Source organism: Blastomyces dermatitidis (genome assembly GCF_000003525.1).
Source record: "Blastomyces dermatitidis ER-3 genomic scaffold supercont1.3, whole genome shotgun sequence".
Taxonomy (NCBI): domain Eukaryota; kingdom Fungi; phylum Ascomycota; class Eurotiomycetes; order Onygenales; family Ajellomycetaceae; genus Blastomyces; species Blastomyces dermatitidis.
The window spans coordinates 7,196,892-7,217,522 of record NW_025544776.1 but is presented as its reverse complement, the minus strand read 5'-3'; the positions used below and the strand labels follow the sequence as shown (position 1 = coordinate 7,217,522).

General features: G+C 33.3%; 2 protein-coding genes across 5 annotated transcripts; one reads left to right on the top strand and one right to left on the bottom strand.

Annotated features, from left to right (window-relative positions):
- Positions 1–4,635: 4,635 nt before the first annotated feature.
- On the bottom strand, positions 4,636–4,947 carry BDCG_16787 (uncharacterized protein; the record flags this gene model as incomplete). Its single annotated transcript, XM_045425985.1, has 1 exon — positions 4,636–4,947. One exon carries the CDS (start codon positions 4,945–4,947, stop codon positions 4,636–4,638), a length of 312 nt encoding a protein of 103 aa, XP_045280639.1.
- An 11,890-nt stretch (positions 4,948–16,837) lies between these two features.
- BDCG_03845 lies at positions 16,838–20,631 on the top strand. 4 transcript variants are annotated; one of them, XM_045419511.1, is made up of 3 exons: positions 16,838–17,395; positions 17,464–18,650; positions 18,779–20,631. In XM_045419511.1, exons 2-3 carry the CDS (start codon positions 18,552–18,554, stop codon positions 19,769–19,771), a joined length of 1,092 nt encoding a protein of 363 aa, XP_045275795.1. In that variant the 5' UTR covers positions 16,838–17,395; positions 17,464–18,551; the 3' UTR covers positions 19,772–20,631. The 4 variants fall into 4 exon arrangements, with proteins under 4 accessions (XP_045275795.1, XP_045280637.1, XP_045280636.1 ...); XM_045419513.1 differs by having other exon boundaries at positions 16,850–17,204; positions 17,310–18,650; positions 18,779–20,567; XM_045419514.1 differs by having other exon boundaries at positions 17,238–17,261; positions 17,321–18,650; positions 18,779–20,567.

Genomic DNA, 20,631 nt, shown 5'->3' with positions numbered 1-20,631 from the left:
ACTGCTAAAATCTGAAAGACAGAATGAGCTATATTGAAATTCTGGTCAAGATATCTCAAATGAAATGCTTGAGAATAGAGTGAAGCTTATTACATCTATTATTCTAATAAGTGTTAGAGATAATATTTCAAAAAGAAAATCTTCTGAGTATTTAAAACCTTGATGAAATGAGAATATCTCATCTAAAAGAAAAGAATTAGCTACTGCTAGAAGAGATTGAAAAAATGATGTAATATCTGATGAAGAGTTCAAAGCTGTCAGAAATGAATATTTTTCAGATATCAAAAGAGCTAAAACAGACTGCTGGAATAAATTTCTTGAAGAAGCACAAGAGAAGGAAATTTTTAAAGCTTTTAACTATACTAAAATAAGAAGTGTAGCAAAACTTCCAGCCTTAGAATATGAGTTTCAGAATGAATTATATACAGCAAACTCTTTTGAGGAAAAATGTCAAGCTTTCATGAGAATTCTCTTTCAGAACTCATCAGACTCAGATTCAGAATCAGAGAAAGAGAATATATCACTTCTCAACTACATTGATGAAAATGACTGGGAATGGCCTGATCTTACACAAGATGAATTAGAGTCAGCTATCTTCTCAAGTTCTGTTAAAACTGCTGCAGGTCCTGATTCAATTAATCACTTGATTATTCAAAATACATATTCCTACTTAAAGAATGAATATTTTGAGCTCTTTTTCAATCTCTTGAAAAATGGATATCATTCTGAATGCTGGAGAGAAGCCACTGAAGTGATTCTTGCAAAACCTAATAGAAAAACTTCAATTCCTAAGTCATATAGAGTAATATCTCTATTGAACTGTTTAGAAAAGGTTTTAGAAAAGATAATAGTAACTCAACTATCTTTTATAAGCTCTATAGATGATTCTCTTTTATTCAGTGAACAAATGAAAGGTAGAAAACAGTGTTCTGCAATTGACACTGTTCTCTCAGTTGTTCATGATATTCAAATAGCAAAGCATGAGGGTCTGGTCTCAACTGCAGTTTTTATTGATATAAAGGGAGCATTTGATCATGTTTCAAAGTCAAAGTTAATTCAGACATTGAAGATATTAAAACTGCCACTTTCTCTAATAAAATGAGTTAACTGTTTTATATCTAAAAGAATTATACAACTCTTCTTTGATGGAATGAAACAAGACAAGACTGAGATAAAAATAGAAGTATCACAGGGATCTTCAATCTCACTCATTTTATTTGCAATATACACTGCATATCTATTCAAAAATAGAAATATGAGAATAGTGCGATCTCCGAGTTATGTGGATGATATTGGTCTAGTCTACAGCTCAAAAACTATCAAAGAGAATTTGAAAGTAATTGAAGAAGCTGTAAAGGAAATCTTTGTTAGAGCAGATATCAATCAAATTCAATTTGATATGAATAAAACTGAGTTAATTCATTTCTTTTCTAGACTCAATGAGAAAGAACTATCTCTAACTCTTTTAAATAGAGAGATTAAACCCAGTGTAAATGTCAAATGGTTAGGAGTATGGTTAAACTCCAAGTTGAATTTTAAATATCACATTCAACAAAGAACTGTCAAGGCAGAAAGACTATTGAACAACATAATCAGACTATCAAATACAGAGAGAGGTCTATTCTTTCAGGCTATGAGACAGTTATATATAGCCTGTATCACATCAGTAGCTGATTATGGAGTTCAAGTTTGATGAAATAATCAAGGGAATTTCACTGAACTCTTTCAAAGTCTGTAAAACAGAGCCTTGAGAAGAATTCTGAGAGCATTCAAATCATCTCCTATTAAAGCAATGGAAATTGAAGCTTCAATTCCTCCTTCTGCTATTAGATTTGAAAAGGCCTGTATGAACTATGCTCTGAGAGTTGTAAAGATGAGCTCAAATCATATAATCAGAGAAAGAGTCTCTTCTTCATTTCCATCAATTAACTCTGGAAATGAACTGGATTGGAATAGATTTCTTGATTGGAATGAAAATAATTCTTCAAAGAAAATGCCTTCTCAACTGTACAGACTATGCTCTCTGATTAAAAATCAATTTTCTTCTTTAAATGTTGAAAAAGTTGATCATGAGAAGTTATCTCTCTGGAGAGAAAAGCTTGAATCTCTTATAGACTTACAAATAAGTGAACTATCAAAAGAGAAAGAATATGAACAGTATTTGAAGAGAATTTCTACAATCAATATAAAAGACTCTATTCTGGTTTATTCAGATGGCTCAAAAAATGAGAACTTGAATAGATTAGGCGTAGGCATTGCTTATACTGAAGATAATATTAATTTTATCTCAGATTTCTGGAATCTAGGCTCTGAATGTGAAGTCTTTGATGCTGAACTATTTGTAATAGTGAAAGCTTTCAAACTCATTGAAATAAAATCTCATAAAAGAGGAAATTGTTTGAAAGAGGCATGGATATTCTCTGATAGTCAAGCTGCTTTAAAAAGACTTAGAAATAGTCAGATTCATAATGATCAAATGAATCTTGAACTGATCTTAAACTCTGTTTTGAAAATTCAAAAGAGAAGAACATCAAAGCTGATAATTCATCTACACTGGGTTCCTGCTCACATGAATATTCATGGTAATGAATTGGCTGATTCAGCTGTAAAAAAGAGTGTAGAATTAAGCAGATCTATTCAAAAAATTGTGTCCTGGTCTTTTATAAAGAGAAAAATAAAAGAATCTTGTTTAGACAAGTGGAATGAAAGCTGGCAGAAACAAAAGAAGAGTATACATTATTCAAGATTTGAAACAAAACCCAAGTGGAAATCTTGTTCAATTAAATGTAAAAAGAAAATATTCTCATCTATAATACAGCTGAAACTAGGACATGGCTATTTCAAATCTTATATACAAAGATTTGATGATAGATTTGACTCAATAGAATGCTCATTCTGCAATACAAATGAGAATCCTGAGCATATTGTAATGCACTGTGCATTATACAATAGTCTCAGAGCCAGATTGAAAGAGAAGTATGATCTAAATCAATTAAATATGAGATTCTTATTCTCAACTGAGACAGGAATTAAATACTTAATAGACTTTCTATCAGAAACTCAAGCAGCTACAAGAAAATGGCTAAATTCAGAATTATCTGAGTATGAAGAGGAGGAAATAAATCAGATATAGTCTGTTAAAACAGCTATACACTCTCTTTTAATAATTTGTTTTGTTATAGTCTCTCTTTACTTTATCTTTTTCTTTATCTTTTTCTTTCAATTTCTTTCTATCTATTTATTTAATGTGTCTATCTTTGAGACTGTGTTCTTTTTCTCTTTTCTTTTGTCATGATATTGTCAAATGATTTCAAAGTATCAAAAGATGTTAAAACACTGCAATTTGTAAACAGTTTTTGTATTCTGAGCTGGAATTTTCTGATTTTGCATATCTGAAATTGATGAATGTATAATAGTTAACTTTACAGACATAGAAAAAACCCTGAGAACTAAAGTTCTCAGGTAGATGTTATAGTCTCTGACTGTATACATCTATAATTGAAGAATAATAATAATAATAAGCTTCTGTGTCTGCTAACACTTTTGCAGCCATCTCTCAATTCTTACTCAAGTGCCTCTTATACATTAACATTTCAGGTCTCAAGGCATTGAGGTGAGTGTTCACTTCATCCTCACCTGCACCTCAGTCAGAAGCCTGCTTCTTCTTTGCATTTACAGAATTCAGAGAGTCATCTAACATGAGCATCTCTTTCACTTTGAAGGCTTTTCATAGAATATCAGTGAGTGTCTCTGAGCTCACTGATTCTGCTAGTTTTTTAACTGTGCACACTGAGTGCAATCTTTTACATCATGATTTTGACATCTGCAGTTGAAACAAGCTTGATGCTCATAACATCAAGGTTTTCACTCAGAAGATTTCTTTTTCAGAGGATTCAGTGCTTTAGTAATGGTATTCAGATCTAGATTCATTGCATTCAGATGTGTAACTTGTGTCATAGAAGTCTGATTATCTGTTCTTCACTGAGACATACTCAATTGCAGTATTTTCTATTGCAATTGACTCACTTGTTCCTGTACAATGAGAATGTTATATGCTTTCTTCACTGTGTCTAGCTGTGAGATTAAGTATTTTCATTTCACTCTCAACTCAGATGTAAGATTATGAATAAAGATCTGTAAATAGAAAGATGTTGAAAGCTCTTTATTCAACATGAGATAGTATAAGCTGAAGTATATGAAGTACAATGTAAGATCACTCACTTATCTACACTCAGTGAAGTGTTCATAACACTTATCTCACATGTTCACTTTCTCAAAGTTGTACAAGATTCACTTGAAAAACTCATTTCATATTCATGAGAATGAATATCACTTCAGATCTGCAAGATTCATCTTTTCATCAGTCATTCATAATAACTTCACTTTTTCATGTAGAAACACAGCAGATCTTAAGACTTGTTGAAATTTCATTGACTGCCTGCCTGTGAGTTCACATTCAATTCAATAATATGATCATATCTGACTTAGTCAGCTGATTGCAGCATCATTTTTTCAGTTGTCATTGAAGCTTGATAGTTTCAGCAGATCTTCTGGCTTGATATATCTCATGCTTGAATTCTCATCCTGCACAGCAATCTTCAATGATGTGTATACTTCTGAAGAGGTTATAAACAATCATGATAGAATCTCCAGGTTCAGTGTAGTCACCTGTCTGTATAAATGTTTGATCTTCTGCTGCAGGTCTAAGATCTGATTTTCTCTATTCTTATTGATGATGATGATTGCATCAGTGAAGCTCTTCATAGTGAATACTTGATCTGCAGTGAATGTCAATTGTTGTTTAGTCTTCACCTCAGCCTGCCACTGTATACACAAGGCCTCAATCTCATTTAGAATTCTCATACATATACAGAGCTTTGATTTCAGTTCAGTGATCTCAGCTGCTTTTCTTACTGCTTTAAGTAAATCCTCTGAGAGGTTCTGCATATCTTTCAGTTCAGATAGCAGAGAAGAGTGTTGTTTATATCAGCTAGAAAAGATATTCATTTCAGTGATTTCTCATTGATTGTATGATGTCTATCATTATCACTGTATTATTATATTGCTATATCACTGTATCATTATATCACTATATTATTATATCACTATATCACTCTGTTATCATCATACAACTCTGATAATGATCACCCTCTCTTTTATCCTTCTTTTGAGTAGGGAGTGAACTTCTTTGAATCTGGTTCATCACTCTCATTTCCTTTCTCACATCTCATCTGTTCACATCTCATACATGGCATTCACCTGAGCATGGAGTTTTCCCTCAACAAGCAAAGCAGTATCAATCAGATGCTCTTTCACTCATCACTCTTCATACACTATCTTTTGAGATGTTCTAGAACCACACTGGCATGATAACTACAAATCACTTCATAGATGGAATTATCACACTCTGAAGAAGCCTGCACTTCTCACTAGTTTTTAGACATGCTATCAGATGTGATTCAAAGGTTGCTTAAGCCAGTGTACGATTACAGGCATACACCGGCTTCTTATATATTGAATCTCGTACACTAAATTAATTAGTGACTGCTAGGGCCCCCCTTTTCATTCGTACGCGTACGCTAGTAGTTCGGAAGCGGCCGCGTTATTATCCGACGGTCGTACGTTCTTCCGAACCACAAATTAAAGAACTGAATATGTTTATTAAAGAGTTCAGCAGAAGTGTCTATACTCTTTATACTTAAGAAGAATAATAGACTACATCTATATATAGACTACAGAGGTCTTAATAAGATGATAGTTAAGAATCACTATTTATTACTGTTAATTAACAAGATAATCAATCAATTATCTGAAGTAAAGATATTCTCAAAGATTGATATACAGAATATCTATTATAGAATCAGAGTTAATAAAGATAACATTTGAAAAACAGCTTTTCATATCAAGTACAGTAATTTTGAATATCTTGTTTTATCTTTTAATCTTTGTAATACTTCAGTCATCTTTCAGATCTATATAAATGAGATACTGCAGAGTCTTATCAATGTCTTCTATATAGTATACTTAGATAACATTCTAATCTTCTCAAAAACAGAGAAAGAACACAATATCTATGTTTGAGAAGTATTAAGTCACTTAAGACAGTATCAACTCTATGTAAACACTGAAAAATGCTCATTCTACATGCAGAAGATTGATTTCTTAGATTATATTATTGAGATAAATGACATTTCAATGAATAGAAGTCAGGTCTTCATCATTGAGAACTGACTGATACTGTGAACATACTGTGAGATGCAGATATTTCTAGAATTTACAAATTTTTACAGATAATTCATCTATATATATTCACAGATTACTGCCCCTCTTACAGATCTGTTAAAGAGAAGTGTGAAAGATAGAAAAATGAAACTGTTTATTCTCACATAAGACACTGTGTAGGTGTTTACAGAATTGAAACAAGCTTTCACAGATGCTATAATACTGAATCACTTTAATCTCAACTTACTCAGTCAGTATAAGACTAATATATTCAAGAATGAGATCTATGAAATCTTTTCACAGTTGATATTGAAGATCTTTCAACATTGAAAGAATCAGAGAATAATCACTTCTGAGAAAATAGACAATGAATTGTCTATAAGAGAAGACTTTTTCACAGAGTCTATAAGACACTGTGAATAAAGATTAATAATCTTCTTCTTTAAGAAGTTATTACTCACACAGAGAAGATATAATACTCATAATTAGAAGATATTAGTAATTATCAAATTCTTTAAGATCTGATAATATTATCTTCAGAGTAGTAAGTACTTAGTGTAAGTTCTCACTGATTATGTAAATCTGCATTACTTCTTAATAATAAAGAGCTTGACAGAATATTAAGTCAGATAAGCAGAGCTGCTTTCAGAGTATAATTTCTATATCTGATACTGTTCAGATCAGCTTAATCTTACTAATATATTATCTAGACAGTCTGATTATAATATTATTAATGCAGAGAAGAATTCTATAAAAGAATCTCTATTATCACTGCAGAAGAAGCTGACTGTAGAGAATTGAGATTCTCTAAAGCTTGAAAATGATGCTGAAGAGACAGCTGCATGACTTAGTATAGAAGATGAAAGAAAACTCAGATTCTCACAGAGAACTGATACTGAAGATTATAAGCTTCTCATATCATATCTTACAATTATTGAATTGATAAAGAATGAAACAGTCTACAATCTTTTAATCTGACTACTTTTAAAATTTATTAATAAGTTACAGAAGAGAGACATCTCTACTGTAGCTTAAATTCAGAAGTTGAAGAAGAAAGAATCTGATTTGAACTTGAAAGAGACAGACTCTGAGTGAGACAGTGCTACTAAGAAATCAAGTCACTGATAACTAGAAGAATGTGAACTTCTACTGCTGAATAGTTCAGTCTTCATCTCTTATAGTAGAGCAGTGCATCAGAAGTTATTGAGAATTCATTATAATAATGTTTATATAGAGCACTTCAGATTAGAGAAGACTGAGAAGCTTCTAAAATGTAAATACACTTAAAACAAGCTCTGAGCAGATGTCAAAGAGTATATTAAGACTTATAATATCTGTTAAAGAATAAAGATCTTATAGTATAAGTAATACAGTGAGTTAGTATCACTATTTGTTTCAAAGAGCTTATAGCAGAATCTATTGATAAATTTCATAGTTAATCTACTGAAGTTAACAAGAGTCAAAGAATATAACTCAATTTTAATCATTATTAATTACTTTATAAAGATGATCAGATATATTTCTACTTATAAAAAGATTAAAGTCTCTGAATTGACTGACCTGTTTTTAGATATCATCATTTATGATCACAGTGCTCTGAAATCATTGATAATAGATTAAGAATTTCTCTTTATCAGTAAGTACTGATCAGCTTTTTACTATTATCTTATAATAAGATATCTTCTCAGTACTGCATTTCATTCACAGATCAATGATCAAACTGAATATCAGAATCAGATACTAGAACAGTATCTTCAAGCATTCTATTTATATTATCAGAATGATTAACTTAAACATCTTCTAATTATTAAATTTATATATAACAATGTAAAGAATGCAATCTTAAAGATATCTTCTTTCTATACTTATTATAAATATAATTCTTCATTACTCAGTGACATCACAGATGACATTTCAAAGAAAGAAATATATAGTCAGAATATCAGATAGATACAGAGAACAGAGTATCTCTCAGTATCAGAAGTAAAAGTGAGATTGAAACTTTTAAACAAAATTTATAAGAAGACAGTGAAAAGTATTCATCACACTTAGAAGTAGTAGATAAAATACTATAATTGAAAACATCTTCTGATGAAGTTCTTAATAGAAGATTAAGTACTACTTTCAGCAAAGAATATCAAGATAATAAGATTATATAAGAAGCTCAGTGAGTAGTGACTAGAATCTTTCTCAGTAATAAGAGTGATAAGTAAGCAGATATATAAGTTAAAATTACTCACAGAATTGAAATTAATTCATTCTATTTTTCATATTTTCTATTTAGAGCTCTATAAGTAATGCTCTGAGATAAAGTTATCTTAACTGAATAACATTGAGATAGAGAGTAATATCAAATATCTTATGAAGAAAATATTGAATAAGTAAACATATTACAGCAAGCTTCAATATCTTGTTAAATAAGAAGATTATTTATTATCAGAGAATTCATGAGAATCACTTAAGCATTTGAAAAATACTGAGAAAGAGATTGCAATCTATAAGACAGTTAGTAGAGATTATCTCATTATATATCAGAGATATTGAATAAGAAATACTACTTAAAGACTTCTCATTTTTCTCAAAGAGTTTTTTAGAGATAATCTTATAATGATGAGTTAGTATCTTATAAACTCTGTAGTACTCTTCTTCTATTTTCTCTCAAAGAGTTTTTTAAGAGTTTAATGAGACTATATAAGTGTAACATTTCTGAAGCAGTTAAAAGAAAAGAGATATTTAAAATTAATAAAAAGATTAATATTATTAATCTGTAAGCTGCTGCTATTTTAATGAGATCACAGTCTGTTAAAAAAGTAAAAAGAGAGATCAGAGCTTACTCATCAATAATTACATTCTCATTAAACTTATTCTTCATCATTGAAGTCTTCAGTATCAGTATTTTTATTTACTAAGAAGTTAACACTGCAGTACTGCAGAGAAGCATACTGTAGAAAAGTATAAAAGATACTGAAAGTATTAACTTATTAACTTACAAAGTATTTCAGTTATCTACTTTAACTGAAGTAAGATTCTCTTCAATTAGTAATTAATCTTTATAATACTTTCAATAACAGTGCTGACTAATCTCTTTTTAAGATCAGTTATTCTGAGATGTTTTTTCATCTCAGAGACTTATACTTTCATCTTCTTTTACAGATAAGTAAGAGAAATCTTCTCAGTCTTAATAAAATTCATTAATACTTAAAGCTTCAAGACTCTCACTCTGTACTGCTTAAGTATCTAGACTTCTTGTCAGAGTTAATATAATATCTTTCTGTGAAGTAATACTTATAGAGAGATAGAAGTTATTGTTACAGATATAATAGAAATAATGAGAGTAAGAGAAGAAGCAGATATATAAAATTCTCTCTTTCTTCAGCTGTTTAGTGCAGTATAAATAAGTAGTAGTATCAGTCAGAGACTGCACTGAAGCCTTCTCACAGAAAGAAGATAAAGAAACTGTAAGACTCTGCAGACTCAACTCAGCAGCATTCTGAGCAGAGCTTAGATATATAAAAGAGAAACTACAGATTAAGCTTCTCAGAGTCACTGTTCTCAGAATCAAGCTCTCTCTGAGTTTCTCTTCAAATGATTACACAGAGTCATACATCATTATATTGAATAAAGAAGAAAGTGACATTATAATAGCAGTAGAGAGAGTAGAGAACAGACTGAACACAGATACATTAACTGACAGAAGAGATAATATCTTACTGCAAGATATAGTAACTATCACCACAGCTGTAAGAGAAGTAGAAGAAGATGTAATAATGAGAACAGTGCTCTCACAGCTTATTAACACTGTTATCTTTAATCTGGCTTTCTTAACAGTCACAGAGGCTGCAGCTGCACTACAAAGACATTTATTATTCACTAGAAAACATCAGAATAAGTCTCTTATTATCTCTCAAGAATGATACTCTCATACACTCACTATTACAGATGAAGAAAGAGAGAGAAAAATATATCACAGAGAAAGAGAATCTTTTCAAAAAAATTCTATTACTACTGTTAACTTTGTCTCTAAAATACATCACTTTTGCAGAGAATTTCATATATAGAATAGAATATATTAAGAGATCTGTAAGTCACTTATTAACTATATTTTTCATATTTTAAATCAATATATAAGAAACTCACTTATCACATATTTAATTTGAATAAAGATGAGAAAAGAAAGATCTACACAGTCAGCAGAATAACTCATTTATTTCTTTATACAGTATATACACTGTCAATCAGTTGATAACTGTTACTATATAATAAAGATAATTTCTAATTCAGTAATCTTGAGAACATAGAGACTATGCTTTTAAAGAGAAGAGTATTATCATACTTCTGACTGTATCAAGACTCTATTACAGTTTCACACAGCTCATTACTTTCATACAGATGATTTCATTCTATCTGAATCAGTTTTCAATCACTCTATAACATCATTCAGATATATCATAGAAAGATTCAATTAATAAATATAAGAATCTTACTTTTATATAAGATCAGTAGATTACTCTTTCTTAGTAATAAGATACTGCTGAGATATCACTTCAGCTATTCTCACTTATAAAATAAGAGAAGAGTATTCACTCATTATCTATATAGAATAGCTAGATACTGACTTCTCATTAAAGAAGTCAGTAATTTATTTTTCTTCTACTGAAATATATACAAGAGTTACTGCATGTCTTATATAATTTTCTTAGTATACTAAGTATCATATCTATGATATTCTCACAATAACCCTGTAGTCTACAAGCTTGCTATTCAAGCAAGATAGTCAAGCTCACTCATACAGCTTCTCAAACAACTATCTCTATGTGATACCACTGACTAGTCACCGCTTCAGTTCCGCCACGTTACAAAGAAAGAGTGTTGATGATTACTACACCTACTCTAGTCACGTGCCATCTCAATCTATTCATTTAGTGTAACTCGCGTAGTTAGATTATAATACAATACAACAATATTATTCTTCAAGAGTTTGTATTAACTCTTACGGCCGTTGCGGTTAGCGATCCCACTAGATCACGTGACCCACCACTATATTATATTCCTGTAGATAGATCTATCAATACAATCTTTAACTATTCTACAGATTATAGTCTGAATGACATGTTTTTCTTTTTAGAATGTTGAATTAACATTTTTAACATAAATAGTTCATCTTTTTTGAAAAGACTCTTACTCTTTATTAAAGATATTTCATTTTCTCTGAATTTATCAGTCAGTGAATTCATATACTTTATTTTTTTTAAGAAAGTGTATTCTTCATTATGAAGAATATTACTTTTTATCTCTTTTTTTTTTTTTACATATCTAGAAGAAGCAGAGTTATCTTGATATAAGTGATATATCTGTTACTTCAGAGTTCAGCTTAAGACTCAGAATCACACACTTCACTAGATAACTTATTAATAGAATGATTACTTATTATAAGAAGGCTTCTGACTTGTAAGATAAGACTGAGGTCAGTTTTCACCAGAGTATGAAATTTGATGATAAGATAATGAAGAAACTTCAGAATAAAGAAAAGCAGAGTCAACATTCATCTGCAGAATCTATTCATTTTAATTCTTTGAATTCTTCACTATTTCTCATCTCTGAAATACTGACTTTTAATGATGATCTGAATCAATCTATCTATTGCACTGCAGACAATCTTATGAATCTTATGCAGATAATACTATAGAATCAGATGACTGCAGCTGAAACAACTTAACATCTTACTATATCTGCATAAAGAGACACTATAAGAGATGAGTTGCAGAAATATCAGAAGAAAGTCAAATATATACTAGACATCAAATCAGTGATCACATTTGATAACTCTAATTATAAAGCCTGATGTGTTGATATATTGACTGATGCAGAAGTTATTGATGAAACTGATATTCTATTGAAAACTCAATGAGAATTCTCTTTTACATATCATATTAACTCTGAGAAGTGAAGAATCTGTTCTAAGTCTCTATATAGATGTATGCTATCAAGTCTTATTGAAAATGTTCAAATCACTATTGAAACCTTGAAAGCTGATAATGCTGCAGCTCTGTGAGACAAGATCAACATTGAATATATAATATCACTGACAGAAGAATGAGTTAATGTCTTCAAGAAATTGATAAAATTACAAGTTAAGAAGAATGATTATCTTACTTTTCAGAGACATTTCTGCTATCTTATTATCTGTTATAAAGAGCTCTGTCAGAGCACTGAGAATATATATCATGATCTTTTTCTCAACAATCTACAAGATTATCAAAGACTGTTTATTAAGATATATTTGAATGAGTTTTTCTTCACTGATCAGAGACTCATTATTAATATTGATATTGATGATTTAATGAAGTAACTGATCAATTATATATTCAAGAAGATTATCACTGAGTAGAAAAAGCAGTCTCAGGTCAATTCTATGACTGTGAAGAAGGACAAGAACAAAGATAAAAACAAAGATAAGAATAAAAGCACATCTGTATGAAAGTGCACTCACTGTAGAAGATATGAATATACTGTTAACAGATGTTTCATCTTACATTCTGATAAAAAGAAAAAGAAGAATGACAAGAAGAATGATAAGAAGAAAGAGAAGAAGAATAACTTAATAAGTTCTCAATCAGTAGTAAATGCAGTAATTACAAAGATTGAGTTCTATTTCTCTTTCACAGTCACTGAAAAATCATTCTCTAGATCTTGATATTTAAATACATGTGCAAGCCTGAATATAACAGATGAGCTTTATTCTTTTTCAAATATCAAATCTTTTAATGATAATATCTCTATTGATTCTGTGACTGAGAGAACTGAGTTTGTTAAGAAGATTGAGACTGTCATCTTAAAGATTGAGAGTGATGATGTTAACTTGCAGAATATTCACTATATTTCTAATATTACAGTTAATCTGCTCTCATTTATAAAGCTTGAAGATCAGGGATTCTGATTTATATTATCTTTCACTATTCTCTCATTTTTCATTTGCAGAGCCCTGAATGATGTTATTTTTCATGCAGTTTAAACTGCTCAGAACAACATATATAAGATTGATAAGCAGAAGTTCAATGAGAATCTCAATCATCTGAACAGAGCAGTCAAGTACATTGCAATGATATCTTATAAGTATGATTTTGATCAAAAAGTTGATCTTTCTGTGACTGCTGCTACTACTGTTAATAATATTGATTCTGTGAATGTGAAAACACAGATATCAAAGATATCAAAGACTCTTTTGAATTGATATTATAATCTCAGTCACATTTATACTGATGCTATAATTGCTATGATCAAGAATTCTCATACTGAAGTCACAATTAAAGATTCTAAGACTAAGTTCTTTTACAAGAAATGTGTCAAGACTGATATGATGTGAGATTATTTAAAAACACTGATATCTAGATCTATTCAACTCATTGAGAAGGTTTATATTAACCTTACAGATGATGAATATACATTGAAAGATCTCTCTGATCACATCTTAGAGTTCTGTCAGAGAATGAAATACTGAATGCTTATTATCTGTGATGCAATCTGCTATCATTGAGTGTATTTTTTAAAGTTCAAGAATGAGGCTGTTCAATACTTTGAGTTGTGACTCAGATTCATGAGTAATCTTGAGTATACAGTCTCTGCTTTTCTATGAACTGATATTAATGATGTTTTCTGATTCACATGTATGCACACAGTTATGAATTCATATGATATCAAATAAGAATCAATGATATCATATTCATCACATCAGAATGATGTTTCTGAATGTGAAATCTGTACTATCATGAGATGAGTTAGAGCTGCTCTTTTAAAAGATAATCTTTCTAAGAAGTTCTGAACAGATGATCTAGAGACAGTGATTACAATAATCAATAATACTTTCACATCTATGATTCTTTACAACTTGAAATTTTGATCCTCTACTATAGAAATCTCTGTGATTTCAAGTTCATATAAGATTTCTTAATATACACTTATGAATATCTCACTGAATGTAAGGCATTTTCACTGATTAAGTGCAGAGGTTTTTATTCACTTGTATAAATCTCAGCAGTCTGTGAATAAGCTTTCTTCACATGCTGATTTCTATTATATCATTGAATTCAGTAGTACATTGATATATCATCTATGACATTCTGAATCTGACAAGATTATTATCAGTAGTGATGTGAGATTTCTGATTACTGAAAAACCAGTTATCACATCTGTGACACTTATTAATAATGTCAGTGAACTGAAACTGAAACTGAAACCTGATATTCATCTGATTGATGATGAAGATGCTTCTGATATTAATGATTTAAATTTCATATGATTACAGTCTGTGAAATCACTAGCTACTTACACTCTGAGTCTTATTACAGATAATCTTTCAAAGTTCTACAAGAATGTCACATCTTGATCAGAGAGAGTAGAAGATTATTGAAAGAAGTTTATATAACACAAGATTACTAACCTGAAGAGACACAATACATGAAGTTTAATTTCTAGATCTGATATTCTGAGAAATGAACTAATTACTTCAGACTGTTAAGTGTTTCTTGAGAAAGATAGACCTATGAACTCAAATACTGATTTTGATAATATTCTTAGAAAATCATATTAAGTGATTTGTGATAACTAACTTAAGAAGAGTTCTAGAGAAGAGATCTATACTTCAGTTATCACTGATACTACTAATTGTATTCTTTTTATAATAGCAGTACTACACAGTTGAATACTCTGTCAGATGAATATAGTAATAGTATATCTTTATAAGCATCTCACTAAGAAGATCTATATGAGACAATTCACTGAATTTGAGACAGATTCACTGAAAACACTTGTCTGCATGATTGAAAGTAGTCTATACAGCCTGAACTCTGTAGTGAAGATCTGATATAATTACTTAATAGCTCTGTTAAGTGATCTTGAATTTACAGTCAGTACTCATGATTCAGTACTCTGATATTATACATTTAGATATTATCTCTATATAATAATCTATATTGATAATCTTAACATCATATCTGAAGCTTCTGAGAATGCTGATTGACTAGTGAGTATACTCAGTGAGAAATTGAAAATCAAGAATCTACATCAGTCAATTAAGTATTTAAGTATGAAGATTAATTATTTGAATAAGAGAATTAATTTAATATATTATTAATATATCAAATGTCTTATTGAAGATTTCTATCTTGATAATACAGCTGTTGCTAGAATATCAATGAAGAATGAATTCTGTATTAATAATTTCTCTATATCTGAGAAAGAGACTGATTTCACAATTCAGTGATATTAACATAATATAAGTTACTTATAATATCTTGCAGTTAAAACATGTTCTGATATCACTTACACTGTCTTACTACTCACTCAATGAAATGTTGATTCAATATCTCAATATTGAAAGACTCTATTATATATTATATATTATTTGAAAGAGATCATGAATCTGAGCATTTTCTATGAATGCAGCTTGTATAAGAGATCTGTTTCTTCTATTTCTTTTATTTCTACTGTTTCTACTGTTTCTACTGATCTCTCTGTTATCTCTGATTTCTCTGATGATTTCTACCTACTCTTCAGCTACTCAGATTCTGATTGAGTCAGTCTCTTAAATGATAATAGAAAATCAATATTCAGCTACATTTTTAAGCTCACAGATAGTCTGATTTCATAGTATTCAGTGAAGCAATCTTGTATATCTCTAAGTTTCAATGAGACTGAATATATGACTCTTAGTGAGATAGTTTACAAAGTAATATGAATTCAGAATCTCATGATTGAGCTCAGCTTTATTACTACATCTCTGATATAAATTCTCACTGATAATAAAAGTATCATAGATCTCACAAAGATAACAGTCATTACAGTCTGAAGTAAGTATATTGACATATATTTTCATTTTTCACATTGACAGTTGAATCAGAGAATCATTGATTTAGAATATATTCTCACTGCTTAGATAATAGTAAATGAACTCACTAAATCTCTAGACAATATGATATTTACATAATTCATGATTTTACTAGGTCTTATAGGTATAAAAGTTGAGAATGTTTAATTTTACATTTGTATTTGATTTTGACAGACTATCTTGGTGATTTGAGTGTTTTTTTTTTTATATGTGATTCTTGTTATCTTGAGGGGGGGTGTTGGCCCTTACGGCTGTTGCGGTTAGCGATCCCACTAGATCACGTGACCCACCACTATATTATGTTCCTGTAGATAGATCTATCAATACAACCTTCAACTATCCTACAGTTTGAACAGGTTGCAGACTAATCCGGCATGACACTAACCTACTTTTGATACAAGTCATGTGCTCAGAGCAATCCTCGCCAGAGGGTCTGAGAAGAAATGGTTCCATCTTCAATGGAGATTCCTGAGATTTACAAGGATTTTTCAGATTCTTTAACTTTGACTTTCTATTACGCAAATCCTTCCCGTGTTGCTAACAATCAGGAACCGTTTCTTCTCAGACGCTTTGCAAGATATCATCACTCACATGACCTGATTTTACTATTTGGGTTAGCTTATTGCTTATTTGAGATTAGCTCATGACATAATCATCAATCCAGTGTTAAAACAGCAATGGATAGATATCTGGAGAAGCGTCTGAGCTTGCTGAGATAAATCAGATCGATCAGATCAAGATCCATGACAATTCATGATCTGCTCGAGGAGAAATCCCTATTGTTGGAGCTAACCAAAGATCCTAGTGAGAGCGATAGTTACCCTGATTCAAATCCAATCGGCAGCCGGTTCTAGATTGTTGTATCAAGCCTACGTTTACAGCATCCTCCCTTTACCAGGATACGACGAGTTGGACTGCCACCATTCACACATTTTCATGAGATTCCACCAGACAAGTCTAACAGTATGCTCTCGATACCATAAATATGTCAAAGCGATTTCGCCCTCCATGGATACTATCGAATTCCCTTTCGAGGGACCAGTGACTAGGGCGGGTGCTGGTCATTTCAACCAAAGTTGCAGCAGTCTCAATCAAGAGCGTATGTTTTCTACAGGTTTTCCCAGGAGAGTAACTATTCCAGGAGGGGGATTATTGCGTGAGTCAGCAGATTATCTTGAAGTCTTGCTGAAGCTGAGTGTTGAAGAATCTGGGAAGAAGTTTCAAGTCTCGAGTCGGAGCAAAGGAAAAGGGAACAGGAGAGGAAGAAAAAAAAAGATTGCGTTATGATTAGTTAGTTATCATCATGGCCTTTCTCTCGACAACAACCACGCCCATCTGCTGAACTAAACGCCGTCTAGTTGAGCATCCCCTTCCAAGACCCGGACATTGCAGCGCAGGCAAAGCGAGGCCATAAGGCACTAGAAGGGTATTATTAAATCCATACGGGTTTTCGCACTCGCACTGTCGGCAAGCTACTCTTAACGGAGTAATCTGTCAAGGTGGTTGAAAGTGTGCACAATCCTCGGCTTTCCTGTGGCCAATTTATCAATAACTATCTCTTGGCCCGGCTGGCAGTGGGTATTGCCGGGGGGGATTAATAGAGAAATATACAGAGTAAATCGGAGTTCTTCCTTGAGACCTCATGGGACGGAGATAGAGGGAGAGAAGGACATAGGGTTCATATATGTATATTTTATATATGTATTTATATATATATATATATATATATAACACACAGTTCCAAGTTCCTGGCAGGATAAATATAGGTAACCTTTTTGAAGTCAGAGTCGCATCCAATAAACTCGCTGCCCAACCACGTCACCTAGCAGCGCCACCGTTGAATCTTGCAGCATTTTCTTCAATTTCCATCTGCCCCTCATTTGTTATTTCTCAGATGTTTGTTGTTGACTTCTCTCAACCTCAACCTCAACCTCAACCTCAACCTCAACCTTCAACCACACCTCTATTTTATTCGTTCTTCAAAATCACCACATCTAATCCTGACATTATCCCTCGCTTTCTATTCCATTTTTCTCTTGATATCTCAGCTGCCTAGCCCGGACCCTCTGGACTGGACTTCCCTGGATTGTCGTCTGAACGCCCTCCTCTCCTGGATTCTAGCCGCCACAATCTCTCTCTAACCGCTGGACATCAAGGACTCGGTGGAATCCCGCCAGTTTAGATATAACTACGATAATTAGCTAGCTTAGGTGTTATCATAGTCTCAAAAAGAAACAAGATACAAGATACAAGATACAGATTTCTACTTCGCTACCAGTCATCTTCTCTATCTCCATCCTTCCATCCCTCCATATTCCATCCCTTCCGCCCCCCTCTTGAAAAAGAAGGGAGAGAAATCGTTTTTTCTCATCTCTTAGATACCTCCCCTTTATTTACTCTGGAAGAACAAAAGAACAAAAGGGGCACCTCAGGCAGAATAGAAACTATGTCTTCTTCAGTGCTTCATCACTGTACTTACTGCGGTCACGATTCCGAGATCTCAAATTCCCTGGCTGCCTTCGCTGAAAACCCCTACTGCCGTCAGGTAATCTTTTTCACCTCTTTTTACAATGTCTTTCTTCTCATTTTCATTTTCCTTCTTTCTTTCCTCGAGAAGCCAGATACTCCCTAATCGGCCCCCCTTTCCCCCCCCACTAACTTGTTTCCCTGCAGTGTGGCCTATCCGCTGCGGAGGGCGATTCCAAAATGCAAGACGACCTAGCCATCCTCTTTGCCCGGCAGATGAGTGTGGCGGGTATCTCCAACCCAAATCAAAACACCGCAAGCCCTCCTCAATCAATGGTACCTGCAGTTATACCCCCGACCCCTGATATGTCCCCCTCACCCCCTTCTACCCCCTCCACCTCCATTCCCCGCCCAAATAGCCCTACAGCATATCTCAAGCACTACCATCACTCCCGCCCACCAGCTCCCCGGCACGGGAGCATGGTCAACGACGCTTTTCCGCCACCCCTGCACGCGATGCAGCAGGCAGGAATCCTCAGCAGAAGAAATGCTATTCCAACACAACGTGGACCCACCGCCCTCTTCCCATCTCAGCTGACCCTCTTCACGCAAGCAGACGTGGACCAGAAGTCGCGCCTGATCGAACTATGGCAGATTTCACGGCCGAGTGCTGGCAAAGGGAGTCAAATGTCAACTTCGTCCCTGCCGTCTAACATGCACTTTTCTTCCCAGGACGCCATGGCCACCGACGTGGATAGTATGGATCGAGATACGCGGAGTGCAACCGGAGTCGATCACAACCAACATGAACACGCAGAACCATACGTTATGTCTGGCTACGAGGCCCTCGCACAGCGCGAATATAACGCATCAGCCGCCAGGGATGCGTGCGAACAGGCGTTCGCGATGGCATCGCAATTTTCTGTTGCTGGTGCTGCTGCCGGTGCTGCTGCTGCTGGGACACCGGCACTCTCGTCGTACAAACCGGCCGTTGACCCGGTGTACAAAGGGCATGATTGGTGGGGTCATCACGACCAGCAGGGTCAGCAGCAGGGACACGGACAAGGTGTGTCAGAGGCAGAGTCGCTACTGCAGCCGATGGAGAATCAGTACGGCGCGTTCGAGCAGCGGAGTAATACCATGTATATGGGTTGTGGGATTAGGCGGGCGCATTGGCTGGATGAGCAGGAGATGCTATAGCTAGTTGTTTAGTTATCTAATTAGGTAAGTTGGTTAGTTAGGTAGATAATGTCTCCTCTCTTCTGAATATAGTGTTTATTTTGCTGATCGAAAGGGACTTGAGGTTTGATTGAAAAGAAATTAGTTAGGGCTTTTTGCTTCTTTGGGACATAAACGGCGTTTGAAACACTCCCCTCCCCCCTTTTTTCTCTCAAATTGTCTCAAGTTCGATCCTCCACACGGGTTATAGGGACAATTTTGAATTGCAGATTGATTGCTTGTGTTTAGGACGCAATTTTTATCGCTCTAGTCGCGGTGATAGGTTTCAGTTCTTTTTTCCTTTGTTCGCAGGGATATCCCAATATTGCCTTACAATCGATGCTCAGCTTCAATTTACTATTGTCTTCCAATCCGTTCATTACAACCCCTTAACATACACTTTACTTAATTTCCTTAACTGTTTTCCCCTAATTCATCCTTATTGTTTCCCCCTTTTCGTTATTATATTTTCCCCTTTTATTTGCTCCTTTTCTACTGTCCCGGCTCATACCAATGCCAAAGACGCTTTTACTTCCAACATATAGATAGGATCATTCCATTTCCTCGCTCTATCTCTCTCGCTCTATCTCTCTTTCTATCATATTTCCAATATGAAACTCGGGGAACTAGAATGATAAAAATGGGAAAAACATAAATTTCACGAAGGAAGTGTGGATCAAATCTCCTATCTCCAATCTATCACTCCGTTCATCTCATCTCATATTAGAAGAATACGACATCAAGCCCTCCAAATGTCAATGAAGAACTTGATTTTTACGCCCTAGGAACCGGATAGATAGTTCTGCAGCACAAAATAAGACCCAACCAAAACACCCCAGTCA

Coding starts and splice junctions, on each gene's coding strand:
- BDCG_03845 (XM_045419511.1), top strand. CDS start 18,552: ATGTCTTCTTCAGTGCTTCATCACTGTACTTACTGCGGTCACGATTCC. Junction 18,651..18,778: donor AAAACCCCTACTGCCGTCAG/GTAATCTTTTTC, acceptor GTTTCCCTGCAG/TGTGGCCTATCCGCTGCGGA.